This window comes from Ursus maritimus (genome assembly GCF_017311325.1).
Source record: "Ursus maritimus isolate PB19 chromosome X unlocalized genomic scaffold, ASM1731132v1 scaffold_X1, whole genome shotgun sequence".
NCBI lineage: Eukaryota > Metazoa > Chordata > Mammalia > Carnivora > Ursidae > Ursus > Ursus maritimus.
The window spans coordinates 124,275,427-124,302,025 of NW_024423319.1; the positions used below are offsets into that span (position 1 = coordinate 124,275,427).

Consider the following 26,599-nt stretch of genomic DNA (forward strand, 5'->3'; position numbering starts at 1 on the left):
GGCGGGGCTTCACTCTGTCAGGAGCGGGCGGCGCGCCGCGGGGGATCCGGCTTTGGATCGAGCTGCGGGCCCCGTGCTGGGCGCGGGGGTCGGGGGGCGCCATGGTGCTGAGCCCGGTGATCGGGAAGCTGCTGCACAAGCGCGTGGTGCTGGCCAGCGCCTCCCCGCGCCGCCGGGAGATCCTCAGCCACGCGGTGAGCGAGCGGCCTGCGCTGCGCCTGGGCCGGGGTCTGCGGCGGGGCTGGGGCCGGGGGTCCGGTAACCTGGGGGCTGGAGCCGGGGGGACGATGGGGGAGCCCTGGGGTCAGGCACCTACGGACCTGGGGACCTGGGGGGGCCTGGAGCCGGGGGCTCTGGGGGCCTGGGGGTCTGGTGACCTGGGGCTCTGCTGCCTGGGGGACTGGAGCCGGGGGCCCGGGAGCCTGAGGCTCGGGAGCCTGGGGCTGGGGGTCTGGTGACCTGGGGCCTGGGGCTGGGGGTCTCGTGACCTGGGGCTCTGCTGCCTGGGGGCCTGGAGCCGGGGGAGGGGGGGGGGGACGGGGGGCCCTGGGGTCAGGCGCCTACTGACCTGGGGACCTGGGGAGGCCTGGAGCAGGTGCCCTGGGGCCTAATGACTGGGGACCTAGTGATCTGGGGGCCTGGGGCTGGGGGTCTGGTGACCTGGGGCTCTGCTGACTGGGGGACTGGAGCCAGGAGCCCAGGAGCCTGGGGCTGGGGGTCTGGTGACCTGGGGCTGGGGGTCTGGGGACCTACTGATCTGGGGGCCTGGGGCTGGGGGTCTGGTGACCTGGGGCTCTGCTGACTGGGGGACTGGAGCCAGGAGCCCAGGAGCCTGGGGCTGGGGGTCTGGTGACCTGGGGCTGGGGGTCTGGTGACCTGGGGCTCTGCTGACTGGGGGACTGGAGCCGGGGGCCCGGGAGTCCGGGAGCCTGGGGCTGGGGGTCTGGTGACCTGGGGCCTGGGGCTAAGGGTCTGGTGACCTGGGGCTCTGCTGTCTGGGGAACTGGAGCCGGGGCCCGGGAGCCTGGGGGCCTGGAGCTGGGGGGGACGGTGGGGGGGCCCTGGGGTCAGGCGCCTCCTGACCTGGGGACCTGGGGGGGCCTGGTGACTGGGGACCTAGTATTCTGGGGGTCTGGTGACCTGGGGCTCTGCTGACTGGGGGCCTGGGGCACCTGGTGATTGGAGGTCTGGTGACTGGGGTTTCTGGTTCTAATGCTGAGGGGTAGGGAAGGGGCTGGTGACCCAGGGACCTATTGACCTGGTGGCCAGGGTCTTGGGGCCAGGGGTCTGGAGACCTGGGAGGTGGGTGTGGGTGGGTTGGGGTGGAAGGAGGTGTGGAAGGGGGACGTGGTGTTGACTGGGGGATCTAGTGATTGGGAGCCTGGTGCCTGTCAGCCTATATCCAGGGCCTTGGGGATGAGGAGCCTGGTGCCACATGGTCTGGTGACCAGGGATCTGCTAACCCAGGGAGGTTGTCTGCTAACTGGTCCCTGGGGCCAGGGGCCTTGGTGACCCAGCAGGACCTGGTGCCGGGGGACCTGGTCACTGGGAGCCTACTGACCATCGGGGCTATGCTGGGGGGCCCAGTGACAAGGGCCCTATGACTGGGGTCTAGTGACCAGTGCTCCAGGCCGGGAGCTGGGGGACGCAGGCTGGGGAAAGTAGGACTCTGTGATCTGGTAGCAGGGATCTGCGACTGGGATCCTGGTTGGAGCCATGGCTTAGTGATTCAGGGTCGCAGTGACTACACTAGTAGCAGTCTGTACGGTCTGGGACCAGAGTCTTCAGGCCAGGCCGAGTGGCCGAGGACCTGCTGGCCAGGGGTCTGCCAGCCTAAGACCATGTCTGTGCCCGAGCTGGGTCCTTCCTGGAGCTGGTACTGGGGGAAGGGACAGACCCAGAGTGGAGGGGACATGGTCACAGTGGGGATGCCCTGTCTGGGGAACGGGGTACTGGAGATAGGAGGAGATGCAGACCCCAGAGGCAGGCAAAGTTCTGGGTGGGAGTACGTACAGAGTGAGGGGTGCTTTCAGTACCTCCAGAGGAGGGCTGGGGAGTACAGACCAGAGGAGGGCTCACAGAGCAGTCTAGGGGAAACGGGGTGTAGGAGGTCAAGGACCAAGGAAGGGGCCCCTCAGAGAGGTGGGGGCAGGGATGGTCAGAGCCTCACGGGAGCTCTGTCGGGGGATGCCTGTGGGGCGGGAGAGTTTGACCCTCTGTGTTCAAGGCCCACATTCCTGTCCCCACCGACACCAAAGTGTCACTCTCTGCATGACCAGCTCCCCACGGGGGACGGCCTTGCCTGTCCACACGTGTTAGGGGACCACAGTCAGTCGTCTGTGGAATTTTGTGCAGGCGGGATGGACAGCTGTTTGTTCACCGTGGGTGGGGGGGTGAAGTGCCGGCCCCAGGGACGCTCTGGGAGCCCTTTGACCCCACACAGCCTCAGACCCCAGTGTCCCAACCAGATTTACCTGCTGGCCTCTCTGTGGCTGCCCCGTGTACCGATGTCTTCCTGCCAGGTCTGCTGGGCCCCAGCCAGCCCCCGCTCCTCCCCAGGCAGCCCGGAAATGGCACTGGTCAGTGGTTGGTGAACACTGGTCAGTGCCTGGCTTCTTCCTGGCACGTGGGAAAGGCCACACGTCCTGTAAAAGTGGCACATGGTGCTCAGGGTCCTGTCGACCCTCAAGACCCCGTTCTCCCCTCTTCCAGGGTCTCAGGTTCGAGGTGGTTCCTTCCAGGTTCAAAGAGAAGCTTGATAAAGCGTCCTTCCCCACGCCTTATGCCTACGCCATCGAAACAGCCAAGCAGAAGGCCCTGGAGGTGGCCAGCAGGATGCATCAGGCAAGGGGGCTCTGCTCCTGCATCTTTCGAGGGTTCTCTTGCTGGGAGGGTGGTTTCGGGTTTTCGATGTACATGTCGTAAATAAATGCCATTTACCGTATCCTATACAATTATTGTGGCTCATCTATGAATGAGTGTTGTCATGTAGCATACAATTATAATTAATATAATAATATATTCTATATTCTATATTAATATAATAATATGTTTCATATTATATATTAATATAATAATATAATATATTGTATATATTATACATAGTATAATTATAGTATATAGTTATATATAGTATAGTTATATAATATATATTTTATATGTTATATATAATGTATAATATAACCTTTGATAAGTTTATCAGCCTCTTACTGTGTAATATGCTGTTGGGATTAACTGAAGGGTATCATTTATCATAAAGAATTAATGTAGATTATTTATTACTATGTGCACCTATGTAATATACAATTAATATAACAGTATCACTTATAATAGTGAATATAGCTTATCTGTTTCTGTATATTACTATGTAATATTGTAAGTAATATAACAGCATCACTCATGATATAGAGTTAACACCCAGGGTCCTGGGATCGAGCCCTGCATTGGGCTCCTTGCTCAGGGGGACCTGGTTCTCCCTCTCCTCACAGCTCAGTGCTCTCTCTCTCTCTCTCTCTAATACATAAATAAAGTCTTAAAAAAAGAAAAAAAAATGATACAGAATTAACAGACCTGAACTATTATTATACATTATTATATAATACACTGCTGTAATGAGTATGACATTGTCATTTATGTTATAGAATTAATGGACCCAAACTATTATTATATGTTGCTATATAATATACTATTGTGATGAATATAACGGCATCACGGTATAGAATTAATGGACCTGAACTATTATTATACATTACTATATAATATAGTATTGCAATAAGTATGACATCGTCATTTATGATATAGAATTAATGGACCCAAACTATTATTATATGTTACTGTATAATATACTATTGCAATAAGTATGACATTGTCATTGATGGTATAGAATTAATGGACCCAAACTATGACTATACATTACTATATAATATACTATTGCGATGAGTAGAACGGTATCACGGTATAGAATAAATGGACCTGAACTATCATTATACATTATTATATAATATAATATCGCAATGCGTATAACTTTGTCATTTATGACACAGAATTAAAGGACCCAAACTATGACTATACGTTACTATATAATATACTATTGCGATGAGTAGAACGGTATCACGGTATAGAATTAACGTACTTGGACTATGACTTTACGTTACTATATAATATACTATTGCGATGAGTAGAACAGCATCACTTACAATGTAGAATTAATGTATCTAAACTATGACTATGTTACTATGTAATATACTATTGCAATGAGTATAACAGCATCATTTATGATACAGAATTCATGTGGATTATTTTTTTTTTTTTAAGATTTTATTTATTTATTCGACAGAGATAGAGACAGCCAGCGAGAGAGGGAACACAAGCAGGGGGAGTGGGAGAGGAAGAAGCAGGCTCATAGTGGAAGAGCCTGATGTGGGGCTCGATCCCATAACGCCGGGATCACACCCTGAGCCGAAGGCAGACACTTAACCGCTGTGCCACCCAGGCGCCCCTCATGTGGATTATTATTGCTAAGCCTTATAATAATATCCTATTGCAATTAATATACTATAGCAAATGCAGTGTACTTAATGCTATAATAAGTATTGGTACAAATAAGCAAGTATTGATCAATTGGTTTTCGACAGTAGAAAGGTCAATATTTAAGGACAACCTAAGTTCAAGGTTCTGCACAAATCCTAGATGCGTGTGGTCAGGCCCAAGCCTGAATTTTCCACTTGGATGTATTGTATTGTCCAGAGTACCTTTCCTCAACGTACATTGAGCGGGTCAAAAAACCAGCTTTGTCCTCCCCCTCCATAGGGGAGGATTTGGGGTCACACCCATGTCCTTGCTGGGGACATTGAGGACACTCACATCGTATTTGCTGATGTAAGACTGGCCTCATCCCCACCTGTCAACATCACCAGCGTATTTGTGCAAGACCCATGGGGACATCGCTTCTAAAGCTGGGTTGGGATTTCTTGCAGAAGGACCTCCGGGCCCCGGACATTGTCATCGGAGCGGACACCATCGTGGTGAGTCTCCCCTCGGGGCCCCTTTTCTGACCTCCAGTTTGGTTTGTGTGTCCTTGGCGACTGAAATCAAGGTGTGGACAGTGAGATCTGGTTAGCGAGAGTGGATCCGTCCCTGGTTCTCTTGCAGACGGTCGGGGGACTCATTCTGGAGAAGCCAGTGGACAAGCAAGATGCGTACAGGATGCTCTCCAGGTGAGTGTGGACTGTGGTGCCCCTGGGAAGCAGCACTGTGCACCTGGGGTGGGGATAATGTCCGGAGCGGGGTCAGGTCCTCAGGTTAGGGTCCCGAGCACCAGGGTGGGGATAATGTCTGGAGTGGGGTCAGGTCCTCAGGTTAGGGTCCCGGGCAGGGTCAGCACCTGGGGTGGGGATAATGTCCAGAGTGGGGTCAGGTCCTTGGGTTAGGATCCCGGGCAGGGTCTGCACCTGGAGTGGGGTTAATGTCCGGGGTGAGGTCAGGTCCTCGGGTTAGGGTCCCAGGGTGGGGTCAGGTCCTTGGGTTAGGGTCCCAGGCGGGGTCTGCACCTGTGGTGGGGATAATGTCCAGAGCGGGGTCAGGTCCTCAGGTTAGGGTCCCAGGCGAGGTCTGCACCTGTGGTGGGGATAATGTCCAAAGCGGGGTCAGGTCACGGGTTAGGGTCCCGGGCGGGGTCTGCACCTGTGGTGGGGATAATGTCCAGAGGGGGGTCAGGTCGTCAGGTTAGGGTCCCGGGCAGGGTCTGCACCTGGGGTAGGGATAATGTCTGGAGTGGGCTCGGGTTCTCGGGTTAGGGTCCCGGCCAGGGTCTGCACCTGGAGTGGGGTTAATGTCCGGGGCGGGGTCAGGTCCTCGGGTTAGGGTCCCGGGCAGGGTCTGCACCTGGGGTAGGTATAATGTCTGGAGTGGGGTCAGGTCCTCGGGTTAGGGTCCCAGGGTGGGGTCAGGTCCTCGGGTTAGGGTCCCGGGCAGGGTTCAGGTCCACGGCCGTCCATGCCTGGGTCATGGAGGAGTTTGCACTCAGCCTCCCTGGCCACCCTCCTGCTTGTCCGTGTGTGCGTGAGCTTTTATCCCTGGTCTCTTGTCCCCATCCTAGTGGTGGCTTCCCCGTGCCCACTTCTGTGTCACCGGCTTTCCCCACGAGCTTCTGCCGGGGCAGCGGGCAGACAGGCAGACGGGCAGTCTCCCCCCCGGCCAGGCATGCCCACCCCCCATCTCAGGGCATCTCAGCCCCTGGGCCCTGCCGTGTCCCGTACCCTGTCTTACTTTGCTGCAAGACCACAGACAGACGCAGGCTGAGAGGGGGCGGTGGGAACGTGCTGTAGGGCACGGCTCCCGCGATGGGGATACACACGCCATGTCGATTGCGTCTTGCAGGTTGAACGGGAAAGAGCACAGCGTGTTCACGGGCGTCGCCATTGTCCACTGCTGCACCAAAGGTATAGCGCCAGTGTCACCCTCCCCAGGCCGGGGGCCACCGCGGGAGGAGAGCAGGCGTCCCCGTGGACCCGCATCCTCCCTCCTGCCTGCAGAAGTCGGGGCTACATGGAGGCCTCGGAGCACCTGAGAGACAGGGGCTCAGCCGCCCAGCGTGACCCACACCAGTGCTGCCCTCCAGGCCTCCCGGTCTGGAAGGCAGAGGGGGTTGGCTCAGGCTGCCCAGCCTGAAGTCACACCAGGACAAAGAAGGTTTTTTTTAAAAAAGGACCCAAACCCCCGAGGATTCGTTGTAAAAGCTGTTTTGCATAATGTGCCCCACGGGCCGAGCTCGGGGCTTTCCAGCCTCACAGCAAAGGCCTCCGGGCCAGCCCGAAAGTTCTGTTCTTGCAGGAAAACCCCAGCCCCTGCTGGTCTGGGTCTGCAGGTTGCAACTTTTTTATCCCCCAAACCCCAGGCCCCTCGCTGGTCTGGGTCTGCAGGTTGCAACTGTCTTATCCCCCACACCCCAGACCCCCCTGGGTCTATGGTTTGCAACTTTTGTGCTCCTCGCTGGTTTTGCTTTCTTGACTTTGTAACTTTTTTTTTCCCCACTTGTACCCTCTTGCCCCCGATTAACAGTTCCCACCTGAGTTATACTCAGAGCAGGGGCAGATGGTCCCCCCTCTCCTCCAACACACAGAGCACAGCTTTGGGGCCCTGAGGTCACGCACCCTGACCGGCAGCCCTGTGTTGCAGACGGCCAGCTGGACGTGGAGGTGTCCGAGTTCCACGAGGAGACCGCGGTGAAGTTCTCCGAGCTGTCCGAGGAGCTCCTGTGGGAGTACATCGACAGTGGGGAGCCCATGTGAGTCCCTCTTATGGGGACGCTAATCCCATGTGTCCACGTGCCACCCTCATGACCTGATCCCCTCCCAAACGCCCCACCTCCTAACACTGTGGCCTTCGAGGTTAGATCTCAATAGATGAATTTGGGGGGGGAGAGGATACAGACATCTAGTGCACAGTAGTTGTGTTACTGTCCCGATCACAACGGGGGCTCAGTGGGCAGTGCAGGGACCCGGGTGATGTCGTGCTGGAGGAGCCGCCGGGGTCAGGGGCTCCAGGCAGGGCTGGTGTCAGGACCTGAGCTGCCCTGTGCTGGGACAGTGGATGAGAACAACCCACAATGGGAGAAACAGTCTCTTTCTTCAGTGCTGCCATCAGGTGCAGGTGGCTGCACGAGAGAGCACACCTGCTCCCCGTTCTGTTTCCCCCCACGGCACGGGGCGGGCGAGGGGCAGGTGCATGGGTGCAGACGCCAGCGGTGGTCTCACTGCCGAGGGCGCCCCGAGCCGACACCTCCTGCCAGTTTAGGGACTGGAGTCCAGGGGAAGCAGAGGAGGGAGGGTCGGATGGAAAGCACTGGGCTCTAAGTCAGGGTCCAGGAACGGGTCTTTGAAGTGCCCTCTTCTATCCGTAAGGAGGTCTCGGCAGAGGCTCCGGGGCCACAGATGCAGATGTGCACAAGATCACGGTGGGGTTGGGGTCCTCACTGCACTGCCCCCAAGACTGCCATGCCCCAGGCCTGGTGTGGGAGGCAGTGACCCCTGGGGACCGCTGGGGACACTTTGTATCATCCCTGGTGGGACCGAAGGATTACATAGGAGTTTCTCTGGAGCCAGACTCATCACTGAAGCGGCCTGGGGTGATCGCTGGGCTCCTGCCGGCCATCCCGTCTGATCGCGTGCCACGAAGCCATCCACCGGCCACCGGCCTTTAGCCTCGAGACTTTGATTTCTCCTGTAATCATCCACCCCCTCTCCCTCCCGCCCCGTTCTGCTTCCTTCCCTCCCGCTCAGGGACAAGGCCGGTGGCTATGGGATCCAGGCACTGGGCGGCATGCTGGTGGAGTACGTCCGCGGAGACTTCCTCAACGTCGTGGGCTTCCCCCTGAACCACTTCTGCAAGAAGCTGGTGGAGCTGTACTACCCGCCCCGCCGCGAGGACGTGCAGCGGGTCAAGCACGACTCCATCCCTCCTGTCGACACCTTCGAGAACCTGAGCGACGTGGAAGGGGGCAGCTCAGACCCTGCTCAGGGCAACGATGGTGGTGGCCACGGAAGGACAGAGGGGGGCGGTGACACAGGACAGGCTTCTGCTGACAGACGGGGACCAGACTCTAACGGGACAGTGGAGACCCCGCCCCCGTTCCCAGTGGGCCTTCTAGAACTCATAGACGGCTTTAAAGCTTCAAAGGTACCTGTCTCCGTGTCCTGGGGCAGCCGTAAGAGATGACCGCAGACTGGGGAGCTTAAAACCACAGACATTCATCCTGCCCCAGCTCTGGAGACCAGAAGTCTGAGATCCAGGCGGGGCAGGACCACTGAGATCCAGCCGGAACCGGGGCGTGCTCCCCATGAAGGCTCCAGGGGAGGGTCCTTTCTGCCTCTTCCCGCTTCTGGGACTGCAGGCGTCCCTGGGCTGATGGCCACGTCCCTCCCACCTCTGCCTCTGTCCTCACGTGGCTTCTCCTCTGTGTCTGTGTCTCCTCCTCTGTCTCTCACAAGGACACCTGTCATTGGATTTAGGGTCACCCTGATCCAGGATGAGCTCATCTCAGATCCTTCCCTTACTCACATCTGCAAAGACCTTATTTCCAAATAAGACCTCCGTTTTCAGGTTCTAGGGGTCAGGACTTTGGCCTATCATTTGGGGCCAGTGTTCAGCCCATAAGAGTGTCCTCAGTGACGTTCTGCCTTTACTAAGTGGCTTGGCACAGAGATAGTGACTTGGGGGGTCACAGAGGCCATGACCTGATTTCCGGGGGCACACACCCTGGTGTGTGAGACGTGCTCTGGGCTCCGGTGGCTGAGGCCTGTGCACAGCTGGGGCGAGGCGTCTGTGGGTGTCTGACGGTGAGCAGCAGTCTCATGACCCCAGCACAGGGCACACAGTATGTCACTCACAGGACTCTGCCCTGCCCGGGAGACGAGGCCAGAATGCTGACCATGCAGCAGCCCCAGGGTGCCCAACATTCCCACTGGCCAGGTGGCAGGTGGACACAGGCACTGGCTCACCAGCTGGCTGGAGGGATCTGTGACCTCATCGTGTTATGGCCTTGGGATCCTGGACAGTTGTCCCAGCCAGAGGGTGTCTCAGGTGGGGTGGGAACCCGCAGGCCACTGGGTGCTCGCTGATGCCAGGTCAGTGCCTGTGGCCTCTGCCGTCCTTTCTGCGCGGTCACAGACACTTCCGAGAAACACCCGGGTGCCCAGGCCAGACTAGAGAGCGTCTCAGGGAGAAGCCTACCTGGTCGTCTTCCACCATCCCCGCCAAGGACAGGACTGGCAGCGGCCGTCCCTGTGCTCCACCCCTCCACGCCCACATGGCTGTTGCGTGTTCTCTATGGCCTGCTGCTGCCCCTCTCAGCTGACCTTCCAGCTGCCTGAGCAGCTCTGGGCTTCTGAGAGACAGCAGGGAGGCGGCCCTCCCCATGCCTGGCCTCTGCAGGGGCCACGTACGTGGCTCTGTGGATGCTGGGTGGGGCACTGGAGACTGCCCCCTCCCACACTCCACCCCTGGCCACCTCCCCGTGACGGCCTTGTCTGGGGCAGAAGCTCTCATGATTAGGAGAGGTGGTTAAGCTGTGTTGTATCTCAAAATACCAAGTTTCCTTGCAAATAAGACTTAAAACAGGGTCAACAGCATTGCACCATTACTCGATTGAGCTATACTGTGGTCCTGGCATCAACCTATCTTCTGTGATCTATTGTTTCTTTTCAAACATTGTATCTATCCATTTGATGGGGGGTGGGGGGAACACAAGCACCGGGAGCAACATAGAGAGGGAGAAGCAGGCTCCCCATTGAGCAAGAAACCCGATGTGGGGCTCGATCCCAGGACCCTGAGATCATGACCTGAGCTGAAGGCAGATGCTTAACCAACTGAGTCCCCCAGGCGCCCCTTCTCTGATCTGTTTATCTACCTACCTACCTACCATCAAAGTATCATTCTATCTACCTATGTACCTATGATCAAACGATCTGTCAATTATCTGTCTGTATATCTATTTATCACCTATCTGATCTATTATCTGTCTACCTACCTAGCTGTGTATCCATATGCCCACCTTTTCCATTGCTCACCTTACAAAGGTATCCCAGGGGTCAGGTGAGCTGACCAAGCCGAGGGGCAGTAGGAAGTCTGGGAGCACGTGTCACCTTGCCAGGTCCATGCCAGTAGATCTGGAAGCAGCTCTGCGTCGGGCCCTTCATGAACATGCATCAGTTATCACAGTCGGTTTTGGCATTACAAGCTGAGAGGAGCGTGAGTGAAGGTTATCAGTTACTGGAGGGTATGTGTCCTGAGCTTCGTAAAGACTCTGCACCTGAGGACAGCCCTTTGTCTCCAAATACAGTCACATCCTGAAGTCCTGGGAGTTAGGGCTTCAACATACAGATCTTGGGGGAAAATAATTCAGCCCAAAATCACAACAAGTTGGTTTTTCTCCCGTGGGACAGTTTTTCTGCTTGGTATTCACTGATGTGCTTTTGCCTTGTGCAAACCTGCTACCAGCGGAAGCCTCAGTCCACTGTTCTCTGGAGAAGTTTCCGTTCACAAGTGAAATACTTGTGACAGCTTTGACCTCCATCGTTTGGGTCTACAGGAGTCAAAAGTGCTGGACAAGTCACGTAGTAAGTCTAAGCGTACTTGTTTTTAACGGACAGGCCCTGTTCACGGCTTGCAAGCTGAAGGTGTTTGATGTTCTAAAAGATGAAGCCCCGTTGAAGGCCGTGGATGTTGCAGGCAAAATTGACGCCTCTGTGTGTGGAACCGAACGGCTCCTGGATGTCTGTGCAGCCCTGGGATTACTGGAGAAGACAGACAGAGGTAAGAGGACATCTGAGCTGTCTTGCTGAGAATCTTTGCAGGTGGAAGCAAGTCACCAAGTGAGGTGGCTTCTAAGGCAAGGCAGGGAGGACCAGACCCTCAGAACGTGGCTTTTCTCCAAGGGAAAGAAGCAGAGGATGGAAGAAAGGAGATGTAGGTGTGCATGGGGAAGGGGGGTGGTAGGTGTGTGTGTGTTAGAAGAGTGACTTCTTTATGGGCTCTGCTCTCAAAGGAGCTGTATCAGTCAGGGTTCACCAGAGAAACAGAACCAGAGGGACATACAGATACGTGTTTGTTTTTACTTACTTAGACAAATGAGATGAATGGGTGCATACAAATAGATAATAGATTGGTAATAGAGGGGAAAATAGCTACGTAGATAACAGGGGATCTGGATGGATAGACTGATGGGTGGATAGATGATGGATGAAGGCAGGAAAGAAGGAGGGAAGGTAGGATGGAAGGATGGAAAGATAGGAAAGTACACAGATGATTGGGTGGATGGATGGAAGGACAGAGATAAAAGGACAGATGGATGGATGGATGGACAGGTGGATAGATGGGTGGATGGATAGGTAAGTAAGTAGGTGGATGAATGGAAGGAAGGAAGAATAGATGGGTGGGTAGGTAGATGGATAGATGGATGCATGGATAGATAGGTAGGTAGATGGATGAGTAGACGTATGGATGAGTGGATGATGGATGGATGGATGGATGGATGGACGGATGGACAGATGGATAGGTAGGTAGATGGATGAGTAGACATATTGGTGAGTGGATGGATGGATGGACAGACAGGTGGATGAATAGATGGATGGATGGATGGATGCATGGATGGATAGGTAGGTAGATGGATGAGTAGACGTATGGATGAGTGGATGGATGGATGGATGGATGGATGGATGGATGGATGGATGGATAGATGGATGGATGGACGGATGGATAGGTAGGTAGATGGATGAGTAGACGTATTGGTGAGTGGATGGATGGATGGACAGACAGGTGGATAAATAGATGGATGGATGGATGCATGCATGCATGGATGCATGGATGCATGGATGGATAGGTAGGTAAGTGGGTAGATGGATGAATGGAAGGAAGGATAGATGGCTAGGTAGGAAGATGGATGAATGGATCAATGGATGGATGGACAGGTGGATAGATAGGTAGGTAAGTAGGTAGATGGATAAATGGAAAAAAGGATAGATGGCTAGGTAGGAAGATGGATGAATGGATGAATGGCTGGATGGACAGGTGGATAGATAGGTAGGTAAGTAGGTAGATGGATGAATGGAAGGAAGGATAGATGGCTAGGTAGGAAGATGGATGAATGGATGAATGGCTGGATGGACAGGTGGATAGATAGGTAGGTAAGTAGGTAGATGGATGAATGGAAGGAAGGATAGATGGCTAGGTAGGAAGATGGATGAATGGATGAATGGCTGGATGGACAGGTGGATGGATAGGTAGGTAAGTAGGTAGATGGATGAATGGAAGGAAGGACAGATGGATAGGTAGGAAGATGGATGGATGGATGGATGGATGGATGGACAGGTGGATGGATGGGTGGATGGATAGGTAGGTAAGTGGGTAGATGGATGAATGGAAGGAAGGACAGATGGCTAGGTAGGTAGGTGGATAGGTGGCTGGACAGGTGGGTAACAATGCGTTTGCTGAAATGAACCACACTTTTGAGTATGGTCTCAGAGCATGTCCTATAGATGGTCCCTATGGATGGCTTGGGAATGACAGGGGTTTGAGGGCCCCAGGCAGGAGAGGCACCTTCACTTCTGTGATAAGGAGGAAAGCGGGGTGCTGGCAGAAGCCCCAGAACCTGCCCTTTGCACAAAGTCCTACAGACATGTGGTTACGATTTGGAGCCTAGAAAGCAACGCACCCCGATCATTGTAATGATGTTCTCCTCTATCAGAACGAATGACTGAACCCAGAGAAAGTTCTGGTGTGCAGACTTTGAGTCACCCGGGAGCTTCTTCTCGCACATTTTCACTGATGTCTGGCAAGGTTCTGCAGACAAACCCTGTGAACCGTTCCCAGACGTGTGCATGGGGCACTGCTGCTCTTCCAAGGGTCTCCAAAGTAACGACATTTAGGTGTTACAGTGAATGCAGTGCTCTTCCATATCTCTGATGAATACAGGCCACGGGGCCTTCCGTTGAGAGATCGGGGTCTCCCCCACCATCACCTGTACCCCCAACCTCCCATTCTCCAGATGCGAGTGTCCTGGAGGGGCTCCCAGGGACCAGATCCTACAGACGGCCCAGCTGGGTGTGAAGAGGGTGGAGAGAGGAAGGGCTCCGACCGGTCCAGGCTTTCCAGAGAAACAGAACCTGTCGGGTATAGACCTGCAGGTGTATAGCAAGGAAGTGGGTCATCCAGCTGTGGGGTGATTGAAAATCAAGACACAATGGCCCTGAAGTCTTGAGGCGGATTTCCTTCTTCCTCAGCCAGAGCTCATCCCTGCTCTTAACACCTTCGACTGATTAGACGGGGCCCGCCCACATTGTCTAAGGTCGTCTGGTTATAGGTGTCAAAACACCCTCCAGGGCAACATCCTGCCTGGCCTTGCATTGAAGAATTGGGGACTGTGGCCCAGCCGAGTGATCGTCCCTGGGGCTTTGGGGGGGATTGACCCCTGGGAATGTCCATGTGTTTGGGTAACACAGGAGTCCACCTGCGTGCTGGGTCTGGGCTGTCTCCCTGTGCAGCCCCCCTCCCTGTGCAGCTGAGCACGTGCTCAGCTGAGGTTTGCGCGTCCACGTCAAGGATGCCACGCCGTCGCTCCCCCTGCTGTGGGGTCTGCTGGGGCGTTCCCGTGGGGAGCCCCCACCATGCCTTGTCGCACCAGGTTACCGCAACACGGAGCTGACAGATCTGCACCTGGCTTCGGACGGCGAGTATTCTCTGCACGGCTTGGCCATGCACAACAACGACCACTTCTGGAACCTGTTCGCAGACCTGGAGCTCGCCGTGCGGGAGGGAGCCGACGCGGCTTTCGGCAGGAAGACGGCAGACCCGGTTCAGGTACCGTAACTCCAGACATTCCTTTTCACATCGCGGGCGTATTTTGCAAAAGGAGCGACGGGTACAGAACCCATCTCCTGCCGGCGGGTTAATCGGGCGGCACCTGTTACAAAACCACGGAACGTTGGCCTCCATGATAGTAGGAACCGTCCGGGGAGGCCACGGCTGGCTGGCGTGGATGGGGGGCAGGGTGGCTGGCCGCTCACGGCTCCGGTGACTCCACAGGCACCAGGTAGCACCCGAGAAGGGAGAACGTTTGTAGGACGGGGCTCCAAAGGTTGCACGGGGTTAACACACCGTGCGGTTAAAAAGAAGGGACCCTGTTAGTCAAGCTCACGGTTTGCAAAGCACTTCCTGCCTGTCTCTCCCTTGTTCCCCTTTCCCATTCCAGGATCCTCTCGGGGGTCCAGTGCAAGACTGCGGTGCATCCTGTCGGGCCCTCCGCCCCCGGCCACAGGTCTGGGTCTGCAGGGCAGGACCCGATGGGGTGCTTTGGGGTGCCTGTGGCCATCTGCGGCCTCGCTCCCGGGAAGCGTTTGCTGAGGGCAGAGACATAGGGCATGGAGCCAGGCTGTCTGCAGGATGCAGGAGTGAGCCCCTAGACCACTGGTCTTGTTGGCTTGTGTCCGGTCTGGGGCACGGGGACGGAGACAGTCGCAGAGCGCAACAGGCGACAGGGCTTCCAAACAGCAGACATTTCCTTCTCATGGTTCTCGAGGTGACGTCCAAGGTCAAGGAGTCTGCAGATTCGGGGTCTGGGGACCCCTGCTTCTCGGGTCATACTCAGCTGACTTCTTGCTGGGTCCTCACAGGGTGGAAGGGGCAGGGGGGTCTCTGCAGTGGGGGCTGCACTCTCATGACCTGGTCACCGCCCCCCCCAGACGCCCACCTCCTAACACCATCCCCTTGGAAATTAGGGGTGGGGAGTTGGACACAGAGTCATTCCGTCCCCAGCAGAGACAGAGACACAGAGACACCCACACTCAGGTGGAGACAGTGGAGAGAAGCCGCAGACGGGGTCCCAGGGTACAGAGCGGGGCTGTCTCAGCCTCAGCCCAGGGAGAAAGCAGAGCTGGGGGGAGGCCGGGAAGAGGGCAGGAGGGACCCACATGAGGGGTATGCTGGCTCAGGTGTGCTCCCTCTGGCCCCGTTGTCCCTGTGGGATTCAGGGACGCCTCCCGCATCTCCCCACCCGTGTCCCACCCCACAGCGCTGGGCAGCCCTGGGAGAACTGGCCCCAGGCGGCACCCCCTCCCACCGGTCACTGTCCCCAACAGGGGGACCTCCGTCCTCTCTCCCGCCCTGCGAAGGCCCCCACCATGTGTGGACCCCACGGGGGAGCTGGGCAAGGGGCTGTTGTCCCTGACTTCTGATCAGACTCTCAGCAGCATGGTGCCGGCTGCAGGGGGCCCTGGGAGACCCCACCCCCTACCCCCTCCTGCTCCTTGTCCAGGGAGACCCTTCGTGGGGTCTGGGGCCTCCAGGGTGACCGTCCCCGATGACTGACTTCAGATCCTTAGACGTGGGCGTCTGTTAGGATTAGGACGGGTGGCCTGACCCCAACCCACACCCACACGGACCGATGTGCTGGACGCGGCCCTGCCCCCACCAGACCCCACCCCCGTCTGCCCTACCCAACCTTCCACCTGCCCCACCAGCCCCTCCCCCACCCAGGTATGCCTCACAGGATCCTCCAACCACAACCCGGCTCTGCCCCACCCACCCCCTCCTTACACCACTCTGCTCCGCCCCACCTCCTTCTCACCCGGCTCTGGCTCACTGGCCCCCCTTCCTGGCCCAGCTCTGCCCCACCAGACCCCGTCCCCACATGGCTCTGCCCTAATGCTCCCCACCCCGGGAGCCCTGCCCAGCTCTCTACCTGCAGAAACGCCTGGTGGCACCCAGCCAGGGTGCAGGAACCACCCCCACCCCCACCCCGGGCCTCCGTGTGGCTCTCCTGAAACCCTGTTCCGTTTCAGAGCAAGCCGGCCAAGCTGCAGTTCATGAGGGCCATGCACGGCCTCGCCAAGCTGACTGCTCACCAGGTGGCCACGGCCTTCGACCTGTCCCGGTTCACCTTGGCCTGTGACCTGGGAGGTATGTAGCCCCACCCCCACCGCCTGCCAGGAATCAGGTGCAGAGGGCTCCGTGTGATTCTTGGGTTAAGTCATGCCTACCTCATTTGCTAGTAAGATGTCCAGAATGCGTTTACCTCTTTAAGAAACACAGAAAACCTGAGTCTGGCCGTGGCGGGGTTTGTGCAGATACTCCCACTCCCAGATACTCGAGGAGATTCTAGTAATGGGCAGGGACCCCTGTAGAGGTTATAGGACCCTTTCTGGTGGCTGCTGAGTGGGGGAGAGGATCGCTGACCCCGTGTGCCCCCATCCCATCAGGTCTAATTATGCCCCATATACTTCCTACCGCATCCCAGTCCCTTCCTTATCCTAGGATAGCAGACAGGGGGAGCAGATGCCTTCCTAAGGGATACAGTGGGGTTGGGGTCCCACCAGCTTTCATTTCCCTGTCATCTGCACACCTCTCCTCCTGGTGGCCCAGAGTGGCTGCTGTGGCACCAGCCTTCGCATCTATATTCTTGCACCAGAGAGGAGATGGTAAGAGTGCAGCCCCTCACAGCTGGACTCTGATGCTCCCTCCATGAGGCTGTGCCCACCCCTGCTTATCTGCACTGGGCCAGCACGGGCTCTCTCACCGGCTGTCGAGGTCCCGACCTTGAGAGGCCCCGAGGCCTGCATGAGACAACACAGGTCTCTGCCACCGGCTGGCTTGCTTTCACGGTGCTGGCCTCCATCTGTGTGCTCAGCCATCATTCTGGTTTTGCCAAGGTTGAATTCGGGAGACCGGCAAGGGTTTCCTGAGCTCCAGGCGGGTCGGGTCGCCAAGTGTGTGTTTGCATTCCCGCAGGCTGCACAGGTGCCCTGGCCCGAGCGCTCACCCGGGAGTACCCGCGTCTGAAGGTGACCGTGTTTGACCTCCCGGAGGTCATCGAGCACGTCACGTGTTTTCAGCCCGAAGGACGGCAGACGGAGCGGATCAGCTACGTGCCAGGTGAACGCCTGTTAGCCTTTGCCGTGAGTCAGTGTTTGCCAGCCTTACGTGTTTCTGCAAAGGAGCGTCCGTGTCTGTGTGCATGTGTGTCTGTGTGTGTGTTCAGTGCATGGGTCTGTGTGTGTCTATGTGTGTTTGCATATGTGCATATCTTTTTTTTTTTTATAAAGATTTTATTTATTCGACGGAGATAGAGACAGCCAGCGAGAGAGGGAACACAAGCAGGGGGAGTGGGAGAGGAAGAAGCAGGCTCCTAGCGGAGGAGCCTGATGTGGGGCTCGATCCCATAACGCCAGGATCACGCCCTGAGCCGAAGGCAGACGCTTAGCCGCTGTGCCACCCAGGCGCCCCTGCATATGTGCATATCTGTGTGTGATGTCTTTGTGTCTGTCTCTGGGTGTGCGTGGGTGTGCAAACGTGTATCATCTCTGTGTGCATGTGTGTGTTTGTGCACGTACATATGTGTGTCTTTGGATACATGTGTGACCACATGTACATGCGTGTTTGTATGCACCCAAATGTGCACCTGTGTGTATGTCTCCATGTTTGTGTGCCTGTGTATGCATGTGTGTCTGCACACATATACATGCATGTTGTATGTGTGCATGTGTGTGCATGCATGTATTTGCTGTCTCTGCGTGAACATGCATGGGTGTGTTGTCTGTGTATTTGTCTCTGCATGTGTGTGTGTGTGCGTACATGTGTATGTTGTCTGCATGTGCATGCAAATGTGTGTGTCTCTGCACGGATCTGTGTATTGTCTGTGTGTGTGTGCGCACACGTGTGCATCTCCAAATCACGTGAACGGGACCATGAGCCGCCGTGTCCTTGGCATTGGAAGCCGTCCTGGTGGGAGAGCAGGTGGGGACCTGGAATGGCAGACACGGGCATCTCCAGGCGTCTACAACCAGCCAAGGCCACAAAAGGAAGTTACACAGAAGCAGGAAACCCTTGAGTTAGACGTGAGGTAGAACTTCCAGGGAGCAGCCGTTGATGTGGGAGCAGCTGGAAAGAAACCCTTCCCACCCTGAATCTCATGAGGGCCGTGGCCCGGCCCAAGGACAGACATGCTGGCGGGTCCAGGGACTCAGGCTCGCATGTTTTAGGGCTTAGGATACAATTCTCCCCCCATAGGCAGTATTCCTTCTGCTCCTGCAGTCCCGGGGAGCGGCCCACCCCCGAGTCTGGCAGGTGCAGAACTGGCCCGGCGTCCCTGACGGGCTCCTGACGTCTTGTCTTCACACCAGGTGACTTTTTCAAGGACGGCCTCCCGGAGGCAGACCTGTACATCCTGTCCAGAATTCTGCACGACTGGCCGGACCACAAAGTGCGGGAGTTGCTGAGCCGCGTCTCAAGCAGCTGCAAGCCAGGTGAGACCGTGCCCAGTGGGTCCTTCCTGCAACCGCAGACACCGTTGTCATTTACAAAGGAACGAGCCGTGTTACAGACAGCCAGGATGCCCCCAGCTGGTCCCCAGGCGCCATTTCCCATCCCCCTGACGACGTGCTTGATCCACAAGGAGGGTGGCGGGAGCTCTGGGAAGGTCTCACCTGAGTCCCCTTGTCCTGGACCCATAAAGCCAGTGACCGTGTCCGTGCTCTCGGGCCCTAAAGTCTCCTGGATGCTCCCCCGGCCGTGTCCCTCTGTGCACACAGGCTGTGGCTTCTCTGAATGCTATCCTGGGCGTCCCGTGTCCCCCGCGCCGTGTCCAAGCCACTCAGGGCCGACGTGGCCCACCAGGCCGCAGAGTGGGGTGCACCCAGCCCCCCGAAGCCCCTTCCCAGCCCCTCAAGGTCCCAGTCCCGTAAAGCACGGCCCTCATTCCCGTGTCCTGTGCTCCTGGCGTCTTGCAAGGCACCCCTGTTCCCTCCTTGCGGACTTAGGGAACATAAACGATACAGCAATTCGCGGGTCCTTTTCTACACCGCGTCTTCTAGTCCACGGGCGCCGGGAAACGCCCCACGTGTTTGATCTCCTATTTCACACACAAAGCAAAGGTAAAGTGCAACGGGGTGTGTGTGTATAGAAATAGAGAGATTTATTGCAAGGAATTAGCTCATGTGATTGTGTAGCCTGGGACGTCTGAAGTCTACACTGTGGACAAGCTAATGCTGCAGCTTTAGTCCGGAGACCGGCTGGAGGCAGAATTCCCTCCTCCTGCGGGAGCTCAGTCTGTTTTCTCTTGAGGCCTTCGACTGATTGGACGAGACCCACCCATGCTATGGAGGGCCAGCTGCTTTACTCAGACTGAACCGTGACTCTCATCCAGAAGGAACCTTTGCAGGAACCCCCAGAAGGATGCTCGACCGTGTATCTGGGCACCATGGCCAGGCCGAGATGACCTGTAAAATTAAGCATCACGCCCAGCTGTTGCCCTGCAAGGGTCTGATGCTCCGCAGAGCCGGAAAGGCCGTCTCTGGTGGCTCGCAGCTCAGACACGGCCCCATGGAGGGTGCACAGGAACGTTTTATTCTGGACAAGGGTCGGCTGGCATTCTTGATGCCCCCTGTCTGCCTCTTCCTCCAGGGAGCCCTCCATGTACCGGCCGCTCTGTGTCCCCGACCCCAACTCCCATCCTCCAGAGAAAAGCCCCCTCGCTCAGCTGTCGGGGGGGGGGTCTCCTAGCTCCAAGAGGTGCCAGCAGCTGCCGAGCCCCCACTCCTCGCAGGTGCACAGGAATGCAGGACTCGAAGACACGCGTGGGGACCGGGGGACAAAGCATCAACAAACAGGCTCGTGGAAGGCAGAGGGTGGAGTCTGTCCCTCCATGCACAGAGCGTGGCCACAGGAGCAAAGAAGAGGAAAGTTCTTACAAATGAAGAATCAGGCGGAGACGCGTTGGACCTACAGCCATGGCGTGGGAAATGAGACGATTCGGGGTTCCAGCCAGGAGCCCAAACTACCAGTTCACGTGTGTAGATAGAAAAAAAAAAATACCATAGGCATTTGTGGACTGAAACCAGGGAGACTCCCACCCGCCCCCTGCCATTCCTAGGAGGCTCCTGGAGACATTCTGGAGTGAAGTACAGATGGATGCCAGGAACCGGGACACTAGGAGGGACTAGGGGGCAGGGAGAGGCCTCTGGGCCGGACATGCAGACGCACAGACACATGGACACAGATGAGCTCTGGGTTTGGAAACAGTATTGCAACGTGTTGACCAATCCGCTGGAGTATTCGGGAACATACTAACATAACAAGAGCTGCACAGAAAATTAAGCAACGTCTGTTAAATGAGCAAATTTCAGTGCCAAGAAAGGCGACGTAGTTAAGCCATCCTCGTTGGTCCATATGGTAGGATGACTTGTTCAACCTGTCCCCTGCCCCCCAAATCTATGTCCACTTGGAACATGTGAATGGGACCTTATGTGGAAATAGGGTCTTTGCTGATGTGATAAAGGATGTGATCCGGGATCAGGGTGACCCTAAATCCAGTGACAGGGGTCCTTTCAAGAGACAGAAGAGCAGACACAGACACAGAGGAGAAGCCACGTGAGGACAGAGGCAGACATGGGAGGGATGCGGCCACCAGCCCAGGGACGCCTGGAGCCCAGAAGCTGGAAGAGGAGGAAGGACCCTCTCTTGGAGCCTCTGGAGGGAGCACGGCCGTGTCCCGCCTGGATCTCAGCAGCCCTGCCCCGCCTGGGTCTCAGACTCTGGTCTCCAGAGCTGGGAGAGAGTACATGACCAGACTGTGTCATTTGTTGCTGCAGCCCCAGGACACACATGCTGTCAGTGAGAGGCAGGTTTTCACCTGGCCGTACCCATGTCACATGGACACTCAGGCTGACCGCCAAGAAGAATGTGGCCCTGGGAGGACTGGTTTCTGCCTGTTTCTTGCCTGCCGTGTTCCCAGGTCCTGGAACAGAGCCCAGCCCAGAACCGTCGCTCACAAAACGGAAAACGAAAGAGTCCTAAAACTGTAGTATCCCCCGGGGAGCAGGTGGGGTTGAGGATTGAGCACTGGGTCATTCCACACCTGCCTGGGGAGACGGTTAGGTTCCAAGGAGTGTTCATACTAAGGAGGGTTGGCTGGAGAGTCGGGGAGAGTGCACGGCTGCATTGAGGGTTCTCCCCCACCCCCCAGGTTGGGCTGGAACCGCTCGGTAAATTCTCAGGAATGCTGCCAGCCCGCCTGTTCATGCTGACTTGTTAGCTTGAACTTGGCCACGAGACACGTCCTTACAACACGGACACTGGCAGCTGCTCGGACCCAGGGCTTCCCTCCACCCCCAGAGCTGGGACTTCAGTGGTTACCTGCACTTGGGGCAGGAGGCCTGGGGGCTGCAGGACAGAGCGTAAAGTGGCCAGTTTACTTATCTGTGGGTCTCAGTTTGAATGCACACTTCAACTGCTTAGTGCCAGCCAGGCTCCTTTCCAATCCCAAGGCCGTTGTGTTCCCAACGCTTGGTTTCTCCATCCTTTGAGAACGCTTTTGGAAATAGAGACGCAGACAGACGCATGTAGGGGCGCGTATACACACGTGCGCGCGCACACTTTGTTCCTGAAGCGCTCAGACTTTGTGCACCGATAATCCAAGTGTTCCTGGACCGGGCGGGGCTGGTCCTAACCCCACTCCAAGGCAGGTGCCGTCCCGGTTGTTTAGGGGATTCCCAAAGCGAATGCGTGCTCCCTGCTGGGATCTCGGGTTCCTACACCCAGAGTTCCTGACTTGTTTCCGCACACCGTGAACCCATAGTGCAGCCCCGTGCTGTGTCCGCGTGCGCTAGGCATGCCCGAGGCTGGGCCGCGAAACTGCACCCTGAGTCTGTGTTTTCCCCTTGTCCTCGCCTCCGTGTCTCTCTGTCTCTGTCTGTCCCCTTGGGGTTCTGGTTCCCCAGGCTGAGGGGCAGTGTCCTCACCCTCCCCGCAAGTAGTCCCGACCTCCCATCCCCCTGGAAACCTGCCGCCCCATCTGGGCTCCCCGCTGAGCGTTACGCAGGACTCCAGCCTCCCCGCAAGTAGTCCCGACCTCCCGTCCCCCTCGAAACCATCCACCCCACCGGGGTTCCCCGCTGAACCTTACGCACGACTCAACCTGGCTGTGTTGTTTGCAGGCGGTGGCATCTTGGTGGCTGAGATGGTCCTGGAGGAGAAGCCAGCGGCGCGGGGCAGCCTGCCCGCGTCCTTGAACCTGCTGGTGCGGACGCAGGGGAGGGAGCGCAGCCTGCCCGAGTACCGCAGGCTGCTGGAGCAACATGGCTTTTGTGACGTGCAGCTGGCGCACGTGGGGGACGGGCTGGACGTGATCCTGGGCACCAGAGCCTCGCCAGCCTGAGCCCGCCGGCATCAGACGCTGCTCTCCCAGGAGGCCGACAGGGTCCCCGTCCCCAGGGTTTGCCGCCGGTACAATGATGACTGCAGCTCACCCACCGTGTAACCAAACAGATTAAAGCAGCGAAATGCACTTGCTCTAAGCTCGTTTGTGGGTCCCGAGATGCGGCTGACTGTGCCCGGAGCGGGGCAGCACCGCCCAGGTGCTCCCCCGAGGTCCTGCTGCGTGGCTGGAGCCCCTCCACATCTGGAAAGGCCGCGTGGCACCCAGGGGCGCGCTGGGAGGGGGCCTCGAGCCTGCCTGGCGCTCTCCAGCAGCTGTCAGCGTTGGGCGCTGCCCAGGCCGCACCCCTGGCCACCGTTGTCCTCGTCCTCCTCCTTCTCCTTCACACCTGTTCCAAACCTGTTTGTCCATGTGAGCCCCAGCCGAGCGGCACCGCGGGACACCTGCCATGTGCCCGGTTCCCGGGGCGCCCCGTCTCCTACCCTCTGTGCCCGGAGGCTGGGAGGCTGGGCTGCCCCCGCCTGTGCGACCTTGAAGAACTCCTTTCTTTAAGACGCAGGTTAGCTCACGTGGGTGACGCTTTACCGGGTCAAGAGGACTGTGTCCGAGCGGCGTCCCCAAGCGACCGATTTTGCGCTCAAGCCTCTTGTGCTTTTCACTAATTTATCTTGTTGTCTTAAGACAGCAGGTGCGTTTGTATTCGCCCGTGTACGGGGAAATAGTAAATCCGTACCAACGCACACGTCGTCTGTTGTTGAAGTTACGTAATTATTAGAAAGACAGCCTGTCGGTCAGACAGGGACACCTTCCAACAGGCCACCCTGAGTGTTCTGTCGCTCACGCTTGCCAGCTACCAGCTACCATCGGGGAGCCTGGCTGGCTCAGTCCGTTGAGTGCTTGACTCTTGCTTTCGACTCAGGTCACGATCTCAGGTTCCTGGGATCGAGCCTCGCGTCTGGCTGCACGCTCAGTGGGGAGTCTGCTTGAGATTCTCTCTCTCTCTCCGCCCCTCCCCCTCCACGCACCTGCTCTGTCTCTCTCAAATCTTTAAAGAATAATAATAATAGGGGCGCCTGGGTGGCTCTGTCGGTGAACCGTTTGCCTTCAGCTCAGGTCATGATCCCAGGGTGCTGAGATCGAGTCCTGCCTCAGGCTCCCTGCTCAGGGAGCACTCCGCTTCTCTTCCCCCTCCCCAATCCCACGTGTGAGCTCTGTCTCTCTGTCGAAGAAATGAATAAACTCTTTTTAAAAAATCATAATAAAAAATTATAATAGCAGAAATAAACCACTGTACGTAACTCGTAAAATATACAAGTATTTGCAAATCAATTCTCTCAATATGAACATGTTTTATAGAATAATAGTGTGTCTTTTATATACAATTATGTAGCTATATATACTTACAATGTATATCCTATATATAACGTATTATATGTATATTCCACACACACATAACTGCATACTTTTGCTTCGAGTCCAAATTTTTTTTTAATCACAAGCTGTGTGTCCATAGGAGACAGGGGTGGGAGAAGGAAGTTCAACGCTGACCTAGGGGTCTGTGCGGTCAGCTGGGTGACCGCAGCTCCCCCGTGTTAAGAACAAACGTGAAGGGCTCAACGCTCCTCTGTCCCCTGGGCCTGGAGGGTGGTGGCCGCACAAGAGGGCTCCTCCCACCCTGGGTCCCCTCCTCCACCCCATCCAGTCCACACCCGCGGGCTGGTACTCCCATCCAGCTCCAGCCGGGTGGAGCTGGGTGACACTGACCCGGTCACTTTGGGCCACCCCCGTCAGCCTCCTTCCCATCCTGGGAGAACAGGACAGTCTCTGCAGACACCTTCCGTGTATCAGCCCGGCTGGGGTGTGGAGAGCTGTGGCCACACCTCGTCAGGGTGGCCCGCGAGCTGTCTCAAGGACACCGGGTTTGTAACAAGGAGTGCGCTTCGCACCAGCACCAGTGCCCGCCCGCATGACTTGAAACAGCCAAGCCCCCGTGGGTCCTGGCTGCCCTGTGGCCGCCGCGTACCGGACCCTCACCCTGGGACCCCAGGAGTGGCCGACCCTGAGTTTGCATACCCACACCTGTGCCCGGAACCCCAGGACCCACCGAGGGAGACCCCAGGAGGGAGAGCAGCAGCCGGATAGCATTTGAGAATACGACGAAGGCTCCGTGGGATCCTTATACCCCTCTTTGCCCCGTTTGCATCTGCTGGGACTCTTCGTGGCACCATTAGAACAATGAGAAGAGAAAATGGGACTTCTATAGGACCTGAGATTTCACTTCTCAGGAATGCTGCCCAAAAGCCATCTTTAGGGGACTCTGAGAAAGAACGTAAAGGGTGTGCGTGCACACACGTGCATATGTCTTTATAGGGTCTTTACTTAGGGGCGCCTGTGTGGCTCAGTCAGTTGAGCGTCTGCCTTCAGCTCAGGTCATGATTCCAGGGTCCTGGGATTGAACCCCGCATGGCATTCCTTGCTCAGCAGGGAGTCAGTCTGCTTCTCCTTCTCCCCCTCCCCCTGCTTGTTCTCTCTCTCTCTCTCTCCCTCTCTCTCTCTGTCAAATAAATAAACAAAATCTTAATTAAAAAAATTAAGGTCTTTACTCTTTAGGAACCAATAGGGTTTTCGAGGTTGGAATTCTGTGCCTGACCTCAGCCCCCTCCCGACTCCCGACTCCCGGTGATACTCATTCATTGATGCCCACGGGGTTTCATTCAGCAGATATCTGGACGTCTGAATGCACCACTAGATAAAATCTGCCCTCCAGACATTCGAGGGTGCACAGACATTCAAGGGTGCGGGTAGGACGGGAGGCCATGAAGACAACACCCAAGGAGACGTCCCAACAGTCCCCTCTCGTGGCTCCCTTGCAAGGTCCCCGTGTGGGAGTATCTGGCACCGTCCCTGGGCAGCCCCTCCTGACCACGCACCAGACTGGGTTACTTAAAGACAGGGCCTCCGTGAATGCACCCCCCACCCCAGGACTGACTCACCCACGGCCCCGTTCACAACGCGTAACAGCCCCCCTCCGTGGTCCACCCCCATCGCTTCACTAGCCTGGGCTAAGCCATTAACTGAAATGCACTATCTTTTAAAACTGATTTTTATGACAATCTCTCTTTTTAGTTCATACTCCCATTTCTCAGATACTTTGGCAGGAAGATTTAAGCACCTGCTGGCCAGGCAGCGGCCGACCTCCAGCAGCACCCAAGTTGCTGTCTTAGATCTTAGGAATGTGAGATCCTTCTCAATCTCCCCGTGGGGACTGGAAACTTGACCCTTTGGAGGACCCCACCCAGCCTTCCTCCCCCCATCATGCCCCTTCAGGCATCCTATCCCATTTTCCCTTTGCGGGGGGGGGGGGGGGGCAATGTACCTGGATTGTCCTTTCCAAAGTACATGAGGTTCTCGGTTTCTGGTGTTCAAGACCCCACTGCCCCTTGGGTCAGCCCCCATGGAGCACGGGAGCCATGTCACCCACCCACCCTACCACACACATACCAAGGACAAACAGGTGAGTGCATGAGTCAAACCCCCGTGGAAAAACGTGCTCTGAACAATTAGCAATAAAGGTAAGAGCCCGTGTTCCTTCCTTCATTCCCTCCTTCCTTCCAGAAGCGTTCTCCAGGGCCCCTGGGGCGCCATGCTGACCGCTGGGGTGGCTGGCCACTGAGAATTAAGGCACAGCACAGGCCTGGAGGCCTCGTCTGAGCAGACCCCAACCAGCTGGACCCTGAATGAGCAGGCTGTTGGCTCCTGAGGTTCCCCTGGGCGGTGGCAATCATTGTCAGGGCCCCTTCTGGCCCAGACAGGCTGATCCTGTTCTCACCTGGGAGTGCCTGGATGTGGGCCTCTGAGTGAACTCCTCATCCCCACCCAGCACCCAGGCCAGACCTCTGT

At 56.6% G+C, this 26,599-nt stretch overlaps 1 protein-coding gene across 1 annotated transcript; it reads left to right on the top strand.

Moving 5' to 3' along the window:
- Window positions 1–22,828, top strand: ASMTL (acetylserotonin O-methyltransferase like). The gene is made up of 13 exons (XM_040635074.1): window positions 1–194; window positions 2,713–2,844; window positions 4,977–5,024; window positions 5,152–5,216; window positions 6,379–6,440; window positions 7,177–7,285; window positions 8,280–8,676; window positions 11,148–11,310; window positions 14,177–14,352; window positions 16,332–16,449; window positions 17,278–17,421; window positions 18,669–18,791; window positions 22,479–22,828. Exons 1-13 carry the CDS (start codon window positions 102–104, stop codon window positions 22,697–22,699), a joined length of 1,851 nt encoding a protein of 616 aa, XP_040491008.1. The 5' UTR covers window positions 1–101; the 3' UTR covers window positions 22,700–22,828.
- Window positions 22,829–26,599: the final 3,771 nt, after the last annotated feature.